General features: G+C 34.8%; 1 protein-coding gene across 1 annotated transcript; it reads right to left on the bottom strand.

Annotated features, from left to right (window-relative positions):
- Positions 1-4,001: 4,001 nt before the first annotated feature.
- On the bottom strand, positions 4,002-10,517 carry LOC104228164 (BEL1-like homeodomain protein 1). Its single transcript, XM_009780569.2, has 8 exons — positions 10,401-10,517; positions 10,007-10,031; positions 9,489-9,872; positions 8,810-9,394; positions 7,340-7,722; positions 6,750-6,810; positions 6,145-6,439; positions 4,002-4,913 (listed from the first exon to the last, which is right to left on the bottom strand). The coding sequence occupies exons 3-8, from the start codon at positions 9,858-9,860 to the stop codon at positions 4,411-4,413; spliced, it is 2,199 nt and encodes a 732-aa protein (XP_009778871.1). The 5' UTR covers positions 9,861-9,872; positions 10,007-10,031; positions 10,401-10,517; the 3' UTR covers positions 4,002-4,410.
- Between the last annotated feature and the right edge of the window lie 623 nt (positions 10,518-11,140).

The following is an 11,140-nucleotide window of genomic DNA, read 5'->3' as shown; positions in this document are numbered from 1 at the left end:
GGACCTAAGTTTCCCTGGTTAGATTCGGACCAAACCAAGCATGTTTTGGTCACGAGGGAGGTCCGGGGACTGTCTGGTGTGAAACTGGGGTAGATCGGGGTAAGTCGAGGTCCGACTCGAACCTTCAAACTAAGATTCGAGAAGGTGGGAGGGGATTCGAGACCAAAGGACAACAGATCTATGTTCGGGTTGGTGAGGCGGTCTTAGGGTGTTAAGGTGGGGGTCACCGGCATCCATGCCGCCGGGATTAATGGTGAGGGGAAAGGGGGCGGCTAGGGTTCCAAAGGGTCTGTGGTGAGGACGATGAAAGGTAGGCGGTGTTTGGATGGGGCGTGGGGTATGGTTATAGGCTTATATAGTTAGTGGGTGAATAGATCCTGGCCGTCGGATGAGGCGAGATGAAGGGCCAGGATCTTTCAGCTAGTGGGGAACGGTGTCGTTTCAAGTGCAAGGGGTTGGGTTGGTCCGGGGTTGAATGGGTCGGGTTTGTTCGTGGGTATGGGGAATGTGATCTTGGCCGTTGATCATTCTGAGATCAACGGCCCAGATCAGACCAGATCAAAACTACGTCGTTTGGACGCTCCTGAGGTCAGCTGGTCTGGACCGGGGCAAGCACACGTTTTGGGCTCGATTTGGGCCTCAGATTTTAAATGGGAACAGGCCCAAACTTGATTTCAGGCCAATTTTGCACTCTTTTTCTTTCATTTTTTATTTTAAAACAAAACCTAATTAAACAAAATTAAACTCCATTAATTAAACACTTAATACAATTATTTACACACACGTCAAAAATATTAAAAATAGGTAAAATCACCAAGGCAACAAATAGGACAAAACATGCATATTTCGTGATTTTCCTTTTGATAACCGGACTATGGTTCAACTACACATGACACACACATTTTTTTGTATTTTGTTTGATAAAATAAAAATGAACAAAATCACAAATAACTAACGAAATGCCACATAAAAATCCAAAAATTGTACAGCAAGACCAATTGCTATTATTTTTGTTTATTTTGGAGTGATTGTCGTGTAAAACAAAAATCACGTGCTCACAGTTCCTACATTGTACCGCAGACCAACGCAAGTTCTCAAAAGAGAACATCAGTACCATCTATTGTACTCAGTGAGTCTCAACGACAATGGACAAAACTTTAATAAAATATATATTACAAACAAAGATTCTAAATACATGAAAAACATAAAGCTTCTAATAAAAATTCTAAAATAATTGCATAATAGTAGTTTATGAATATTCTAAAAGAAATTCCTTTCGTTGTCTTTCTTTTTCTTTCTTATAAGAAAATACTTCACTTAATACTTCGGGAGTTCCAACTATCCTAACTTATTTCTATCTTAGTCACCGTGTGATCAGCACGAGTTCAATCACAACCTGATCGAATAGGCCCAATCCACGAGTTGACACTCGCTTCATGTTTTTCAACGCTCATGTATCATACCTTAGCCTAGCTAAGTAAATTCTCAACAATGAGACCCTCGGCTCGTGTGCTCACTACTTTGGCAGAAGTAGTTTCAGGAAGTCAACACATTAGTCAGGACCCTCGGCCTGTACGATGACCCCTTCTCAAAATAGAGGATACTCCCAAAAATCTTTTTTTTCTAAAACTTCTTCTTGTGACTTTTCAAGTCTAAATCCTTTTTGGAACATCCTATACATACTCATACTGGTAGCCTTAAATATAAAGCATGGCATAAGAATGAAATAAACATTCAACAGTATTTCTAAAGATTCTTGCTTCTTCATGAATTTTTTTTTCAACATGAAAATGGCATATAAGAATAACACAAAAATCTGAAACTTTATGCACATATATTAAAATAAATCATCTAAACTTTAACTAGAATAATTCTAAGCTAATAGATACTTAGTCACTCTAATTAAGTACATATTAACTCTTTTAAGCGATTCATCAAACACCTTATATGTGTGCTTTTGTGAGTTAAACCACTTTAATAAAGAGTTATATCAACTCACCTCAAAACTCCTCGAGCCAATACATAGGCCCCATCCCAATTTATACCGTCAAACAATCGATTCTACAACAATCAATGCATTTTAATTAATTTTAAAGTTTCACACCTAAACATGAAATTTAATGTTGATACAAAGAAAGAAGGGAATTAACTATCGATTCTTACCTACTACTACTGTAGGATAGTTGATAATAGGAAATTTTATATACCTGAATTCAAGAATTAATGATTTGTAAAGAACATTAGAACTTTCTATGCTAGAGTTATTTCGTGGCTGCCTCTATTTCGTATAAGACTTTAAGCCTTTTACTGTGCGTGAATAAATAGAACGTTGTGTTCTATTTTGTTTAAGGCATTAAGCCTTTCGTTTAATCCTTCTTCCTTCCACAACCCTTTATGGGTTAAGGCTTGTCACGTGCTTTCTTTTATTGTTTTTTTTTTTTGACTTAACTAGTATTTAATTATACCTATTTTTAATAATTAATAATATAAAATTATTAATATTCCTCTAATTATATATTCAATTATTTATAAATAGAAAAGTAATTCAGAAATCAATTACAAGGGTTTAAATCTGTAATAGAAGTGTAATTTAAGATTAAAAAAATTAAATTCTATATTTAGCGTGTCTTACAACTTTTATAGATTTGAGCAGTATTACAAAACTAGAGAAAGGAGGTTGGTCTCAATTTATAGAGAGGATATTCCTAAGACAGGTCAATAGTCAATCATATCTCACTTATCCACACATGCACGCAATAATAAACTTATAATAAGGTCTCGTATATTTTATTCCCAACTTTGGTCAAGCAATATCCTTTCCGGCCTATAAAACCTAAAATGTAGATTTTATATTTTAGGATATGGCACCTGGTATAAAAAGGTTATAACCTTTTAGGGGCGGGGAGGAAGGTGAACCGAATACTATTGATGAACCTTCATTTCTACTATAAAATGTGATGGAGTTTACTAAGTGAGTTAGCTAAGAGCATCTATAAAAATAGGGCTAATATGAAATCTTCAAAATTAAGGTTCTTGGAATAAAACTCACTCGACTCGAAATACATCTCAAATTACGAGATTCAACAACACATTCGGGTCACTATATTTTTAAAACCATTGATGATAACGTTCGTTTTGTGAAGCACATTTATAGAGCCACGGGAAGGTGGAGAACTAATTAGAGTAAGCTAGCTAGTTGATTATTCTTTCCTAAAGCTATTTGAGAATAATAAGAGGATTAAACTGAATAAGGATTAAAGTTAGTGTATAACGATTAAACTCAATAAGAAATACTAACAATTTACGTTCATAGAAAATATCTATATAATTATGGGTAGACGTTATAATCTCTTGATTAGGAAAGAGAGCACAACTTGCTTCTTTTCTAGGGTTCTTATTCACATTGACAACAATCTTTTCCACTTTGCCTCCTACAAAGGGTAGGTTTATATTATCTCAGCTCTTGCATAATTATTTATAGCATTCCTATTAACTTCCATGGCTATGGAAGATGAAGCTCAGGTGAAGAAGAGAAGGAAGCTTCGAGAAGACAGTTGAGAGAGAGAGTAACTGATTCTGTTAAGAAAAGGAAGCTTCGAGAAGACAGTTGAGAGAGAGAGTAACTGATTCTGTTATTCAGTGAAAAAGAATTATATTGTACAAACTACTTCTTCCTATTTATGCACATTACATAACTAACTAACCACTTTGCTTAACCGCTAATAACTTAACTCTACTTAAGCTAACTAGAGTTAGATAGACTTTGAGTACTTTCAACAATTCCTTTAGCACGAGCATGCTTTGGTACAATCAAAAGAAAGGCATATTTTTGCAAAATTGACAATGAGAAGATATACGATATTAAAGTAGCCTTTTGGCAACGAGCATTTATCCCCCAAAATGAAATTTTCCAGCACGAATTCTGATTAATTAGTCGGTCTCAAAGCGAGTACTTGACACCAAGTGAAACCCCCCAAAAAATGTAGCACTAGCCTTAGAAGTAGATGCAAAATTTATCTAAATATATGCAAATTAAGACAATACAAGCACAGATTTACAATATACTATAGTTTACATTCCTTAAGATTTCTCTTTTTGTTGCAGCAACATCCTTAAATAATCCAAGCTAGCTAGCTATTTGAATAGAAAAACAAAAATAATTGTATCTTCATTAGAAACTGGACGTATAACCTATACACTAACTAAATTTTTACCTATATATGACTAAAGCTCAACTCCCTTCTTTTATACATCATTTACTTGAAAATGTCCTCAAACTTCTTGTACTTTTATGTCACAACTTCTTTCCCCTAGCATTGTCAATGAGGTTCAGCGTCTTCATGCATTTCCAATATTACCTGCAAAACTTTTCTGGAAACTTGAAGGGAGTGATGAGTGAGGTCATATGTATCAAGAAACAAAATCTGGCAATAGTTGAGCCGCGTATCGTTTCCCACTCTGAAAATCAATGTTTTCATAGGTTATATTTGGATGGGAAGGTTGAGGATTGCTCATTCTATTGTAATGAGTTTCAATTCTTCCCATTTCAATCCCAATGTTTTGGTTAGGCAAAAAGTTGTGTTGACTCCCTGAGAGGACTAAGTTTTCCGAAGGTGGAAGCCCTAATGTAAGAGAAACACCATTTCCTTGAAAACTTGTGGCCATTTGTTGTTCTGGATTAAACCTTCCAAATTCTCCCATTGTACTATAGGCAGTCATTAGAGGGTAGCTCTGATCTCTTGCTTGCCTGTTATCGCCGTTGAACTTTTCGCCTTTGCGCGTGTCTCCGGCTTTCATTTCCGTCTCCATTGAGAGAATACTACTTGAAGAATTCTGCATGTCGTTTCTTGCCTTTTTGTTGTTTCTTTCAGAAGTACTGTTCTCCATGTTTAGTGAGCCAATGAAGGAGAAACCTGTTAAGAGAAACTTGTCAGATAATGTGTCTCAATACATTCACACACAATTTAAGAGAGACTAATTGTAATGAGCTTAGTTGACCTATATATCGACCTATATAAAAGAATTTTTATATTGTCAGGATGTTTTAAAGATAACTACAGTAAGACATTCATGCTTCGTGGTAGAGGCGGATCCAGGATTGGAAGTTTATGGGTTCCTACAGTGATCTCAACTAACAAAGACAATAACAACCGGACCAACGATGGGTTCCGACCTAAATATTCTTACACATTTAGTATATTTCATAATACAAATATAGAGTTTGGACAAAATTTATTGCATTCACATGAACCCATTACCGAATACTATGTATTTGCCCCTAATTATGGTATTAGTAACCTGAAAAATAAGAAAAGTAACCTGCTACAACAAGTAAATTTACACTGGTAGAATAAAAATTCTTTACATTATCGATGTACCCCTCCTGCTTACCCACCCACCGTAAACGATTACTATAAGTTAATATAGTAAATTTTAATATGGTGTTTAGGTTCTTTTTTCTTGTGAGTTATTCTAGGTGTTTAAAGTGTATATATCGAATAAGTCATCCTGGGTTGTTCATCAAGTATGATTCATGTAACTACGAGTTTAAATGTTGATGTAGTAGCTATGTGTGTGTGTGAGAGAGAGTCTAACTTCTTTAGTTCTCAAGCGATTCAATCTTAGGTACGACCTTAGGAAGCTTATTTTGGCAGCTACTCTTTTATAGTTAGGTGTGTATCGGCAAAGTCATCCTAGGTTGTTCATCAAGTATGATTCATATAACTTGGAGTTTAAATGTTGATGTAGTACATATGTGTGTGTGTCTGAGAGAGAGTCTAACTTCAGGTATGCAGTTAGTTCTCAAGAAATTCCTTCGAATCTTAGGTGCAAAATTTTATTTTTACTTATTCATCGACCCGGGCGTTCATCTCCCATGGTGATGGCGGGTTTGGCATTGACCCCTACCTTGTTTATTGATAATCAAAGTAAAGCACAAGAGAAGGGGACAGGTGCGACCTTGGGAAGCTTGTTTTGGCAGCTACTCTTTTATAGCTGTGTGTGTATTGACTAAGTCATCCTAGGTTATTCGTCAAGTATGATTCATGCATGTAACTTCAAGTTTAAATGTTGATGTAGCTGTGTGTGTGAGTGAGAGAAAGACAGAGAGAGAGAGAGAGAGTCTAGTGTTATATTCGAACAAACCTGCAGCTTGAGCTGGAAGTGAGCCACCAGTTGGAGATGTTGAAATGGTTGAACTAGAAATTTCTGTGGGAGAAGCATCCTGCAATATGCTACTAATTTGCTTGTCCTTTCTAAGGTTAGTGGTCTCTTGTGGAGCACTTGATTTTGTGCACATCTCTTTGTTAGGTTCATTATTCTTGTTTGCGTTTTCTTCTAAACCATTTTGCTCTTGATTATTCTTCACTTCTTCCAAGTACATTTCCTCCACCATTGGCTTCCATAGTCGAACTCTAGCATTTATGAACCAGTTGGAGACCTACAATTCATGCATTTAATTAGGAAGTGGTATACGCACTTTCATAATAAAGGAAAAAGTTTCAAGAATGCATTTAAGTTATATACAACTGTCAATATAAGAAAATTTTATACCATTAGATTATCTTTACCTATTGTAGCAAGTAATTTTGTCTTATTTTAAGATGTCAAATCTTAAATTTTAAGGAGATTTACTTGTAGATTTTCTTTTAGTGACAATTATTTACATTGACAATGCATATATGGCGAACTTAAACTCTTTAAAAATTTATTAGCACAATTAAGGAGAAGATTATGAATTTTTCAAGAACCTGGCTCCTCGTTAGCCCCGTTTGCTTAGCAAGCATAATTTTATCTGAATCTTTGGGGTACCTGCAAGACAAGAAAGAACAATTCGTAGTTACATCTCCTGTCCTACCAGTTTGGAGGGTGGAACAAACAGTTTTTATTTTAATTTTCTCTAGATAAATGACTTTAGGCAAAAGCTTTTTACTAGTCATTTTCCAAGAAATATATGTTAGACATGATATTTTAAAGAAGATGTTCTATTTATATAATAAATTTTAAAAAGATCGTAACTGTGATCTCCTTATAATGTTTCTACATGGTGGAAGTTTATTTTGTGAGGATACACGGTAAAGAATTCGTATACTATCAATACAGTTTTACTAACTATAGTAGATTACTTGTTGCATTTTTCAAGTTAGTATAAGTTCCACTTATTACGAATAATTACATATCTCTACCTCATAAGTGATTTGACAATGTACAATATCACCTTGTGGATGTTAAATTCTATTTTTAAGTGAGTTTAAGTTATATGAACTATCGTTATAAGAATTTATAACATTATCAGATCATCCAAAGAATATCTGCAGGCTTTTCGAGTAATTGCACTTACGGATGGAGAAAATGCTCGAAAAGCCAAGCACGAAGAACTGAGACAGCTCTTTCTGGTAAACCTCGTTGAGGTCTCCAAGCATTTGGTTGCATCATTCCTAGCTGTTGGAGTGCACGTTGCTGCCTAAGATGATGATCCACAAATCTTAGCCTAGATGATGATCCTTCAATTTTACCCCCCAAGTTAATTTCTTCTTCTCCTAAGCTTTTGCTTGTGGCCTTTATTTGCCCAGTTATAGCATCTTTTAGGCAACGAAATTGCTTCGAAATTGTATGCAAAGCAAGTTGAGTGTATGATTTTGCTGATCCAATTCCTGCTGCTTCCTCAAATGATGCTACAATTATTTGCATCTGGTGATGGTACTGTCTATACCTTTGCTCCACCTAACCAAATCCAAAGTTAAAAATATCCTTCAAGATAAATTCTTAAAACAAGTGGACTATTCCTGTTTGGATAATATTTAATTGAAGTAGAAAAAAACGAGTATTTGAAGTTAAAGTTGAAAAAAGAGTATTTGAAAGTTGAAATTGTATCTTGAACAGAATTTCACTTGAAATAAAATTTGATAATTTTGTAAGTGAAAAATTACCAAGTTTTCAATTTTAATTCTCTATTTCATGTTCGGATTGAAATAATGGACAAAATAACAAAACAACCTTGTGCAAAAATGTTTCATTATTTGACAAATTGGAGTTATGTCCAAATTGTCTTCTTTTGATTTTTAACCATGATGAGCAAGTAATATTCTAGAGGGGAGAAATTTTAATTAAGTGATTTTCAACTGAAAGGTAAGAATATTAATTTCCTACCTTGAAAGGTTCAAAGTAAAAGAAAAATGAATAAGGACACGTGCTTTGATTTTTGTCAACTTAACAAGACCTTATAGGTTTCTTATCTTTAACTTTAGTTGGACCCGCAGAAGAAAATTTAGAACCACACAAACGTCAGTTTTGTATACCACACAGAACCAACGTGATTGGTGACTCTTTAATGGAATTGCTTAGCTTCAACATGAACAAAATTGTACCTTTGAAAAATCAACAATTATTGCAAGTATGAATCAATAGTAACTTGACCCCTCCATCTCCCAAAAAATCTAAATAAATAAAACAAATAGAGTAACTAGAATTAATGAAAATAAAGGCCAGACTTTCTTCTCAACCATTAAGGTACACAAATAAGGGGAAGCTAGAAATTTGGGTTTATAGGTTTTGAATTCTTGAAAGACCGCTTATTAAGTTTTGGATAAATTATTGATACATATTTAAGTGAACTTTTTAATATAAATACAAGCTTTGGGCAAAAGCTACTGAATTCTACCAAACCTCTAAGTAGAATTTTGGATCATATAATATTTTTGCCTAACGAAACTCCAATTCAAGAAACTTGATATTTAACTTTGATTAAGGGATAAGGAAGAAGGGGAAAAGACTTAAAGAATATGATATAATATGAATTAGATAGAAGTACCTCATCAAGCATGCTAATAAGTTTGGCCTTTTTCATTTGAAGTTCTTGTCTTTGAACAGTTGTAAGCTCAGCAACACTATTTTTCTGGCTGCTACTTTCACCTGAACCACTAGTAGGAGCAGCAGCAGCAACATCACTACTCAAAGGCATTAATTCATTATCCAATAATTTGTCCTTCTCCTTAGCCCCAACCTCTTTGATGTTTTTTCCAACATTAACAACTTCATCAAGAAGCTCTTGTGCAGCTTTTAGGTACTTAGAACCAACAATCATTCCATTAGAAAATGAAGAAGATGATGCCCCTGATCCTCGAATATGATCGTTATTAGTATTTGTTCGCGGTGAGGATGATGATAATATTCCAACTTGATGATTATTGTGTGGTGAAATCTCATGGTGGTCTAGTGGAAAAGACCTGAAATTGATCATCTGCTGCTGTTGTTGTTGTTGTTGTTGTTGTGGGGAAAGACTTAGAGAAAGACCTTGATGTTGTTGCGTCGGTGATACCAACCCCGGTCTTTGGAACCCCAATTGGGAGGCAAAGTCCGTGGTTGTGCCTCCGCCAGAGTTGGGAGAAACCACGGCCTGAAACAAATCAATTGAACCCTTTAAAAAAAACAATGGAGTGCGCTAAATAATAGGAAATAAAGTATTCTCTAAGAGCTAGCTTGTTCAGTACCGACGGTATATGTGATTGGCTTTCATTTCCACCACTACCACCGCTATTTTGGCCATTAGAGCTCCACAAACGCTGGAGAAGGCCATGATGAGAAACTTCGTGGACCGAGGGGCGGCTCGGATCCTGAAAACTTGTCTGAAGGGGAACGCCCACGAAGTGTTGCGTGTGGGCTTGCGAAGGAAGTTGCCCGAGGGGCAAATTCCCCGCGGTTCCGGAATTCAAGAAGAACATATTTGCTTGTTGAAGATGTTGTTGTTGTTGCTGCTCTTGCTGTTGAGTGTCAGTATAGCCTATATAGTTAGGGTTCATCAGATAAAGTGTCTGCAGACCATCAGCTTGGATTTCTGAGCTCCCTTGATAGTACATCGCCATAGATTTCAGCACCTATATATAAAAATCTTACCTCACTCTTAAATGCTTAACCAATCAAGAAAATCAGTTTTTTTTCCTCCAATATATGAAACTATTTCAAGAAATCTTGTTAAAGAAAGCTTAGGCCATCCAAATTTGGAAGTCACCTGCAGATAGTACTGATGATGGAACCTGAAAGAAAGTAAGAGAGAAGAAGCTTATCATAAATCCATGCAAGATTCTATAGATGGCAAACATTTTTGACATAGAAAATAGCCTACTAAGAGCTATAGTAATATATAATTAACAGTTCAAATTTGAAACTATATTTGATGAATCTTGATTGAGGACGGCTTTTGACTATGATGTGTCAACTAAGAGAAAAAGATGCAGAGTTTGTTAAGTATGGGGAAAAATAAAATTTGTACTTACTCTGACAAATATATGAAGGATGTATGAAGGATCTTCAACAATAAACTAAACAGAAAATAAATTTAATAAAAAGATGAAGAAAGAAAGGTAATATAGAGGGAGAGAGAGAGAATGATTTTGAGAAGTTGCCTTCTTGTCAGATTCTTAAGTTTTCTGCAAACTCCACTGCACAAAAGGGGAATATGAATAAAGAGATTTTTATTAGTGCTAGTCTCCCAACATATCCTCCTCCATCCACGCGCCCTGAGTCGGATCCAAAATTTAAAATATATAAGTTTTTGTAATGACCTTAATTTGAGATTTTAAATAACCCGTTTGAACAAAAGAAATTTTTTCCTTTTTCAAAAAAAAAATTCACTTTTTTCCGAAATCAGCTTTTGTTCATAAATTTTTAATTTTCACTTAGAAGATGCATTTTGGAAAATTTCGAAAATTTAAAAATCTCCAAAAAACTATTTTTTAAAATTTTCACTCACAAAACTTCAAAAACAACCCAAAATTATATTTATGTTCCAACACAACTCTAAATTTCAAATATCATTTTTGCTTGAAAAAAAAAAATTCCCCCCAATTTTGGAATTTTACAATTCTTATGTCCAAACGCTCACTTATAGACAAACACTTATAGATATATAATAGATTTCTTAATATATACGAGGGGTTTGGACAAAAGCTACTAGATTCTTGGGAACATAACTAATAAGCTAGGTCCGGACCTGCCCACACCTGTCAAACTCACAGGAAAAGAAATGGATTAGAAAGAAAAAGTGTGACTATTTTGGTAATTACCTGAGATTTTTTTTTCTTACTGTTTTAAGAGGATAGATGATTGAAAAGGTAATATTGAGAGTCTTTTATTTTTTTACGTT

This window comes from Nicotiana sylvestris, chromosome 11, assembly GCF_000393655.2.
Source record: "Nicotiana sylvestris chromosome 11, ASM39365v2, whole genome shotgun sequence".
NCBI lineage: Eukaryota > Viridiplantae > Streptophyta > Magnoliopsida > Solanales > Solanaceae > Nicotiana > Nicotiana sylvestris.
Note: the sequence above shows the minus strand (reverse complement) of the source record. Positions and strands in the feature narration are given on the sequence as shown.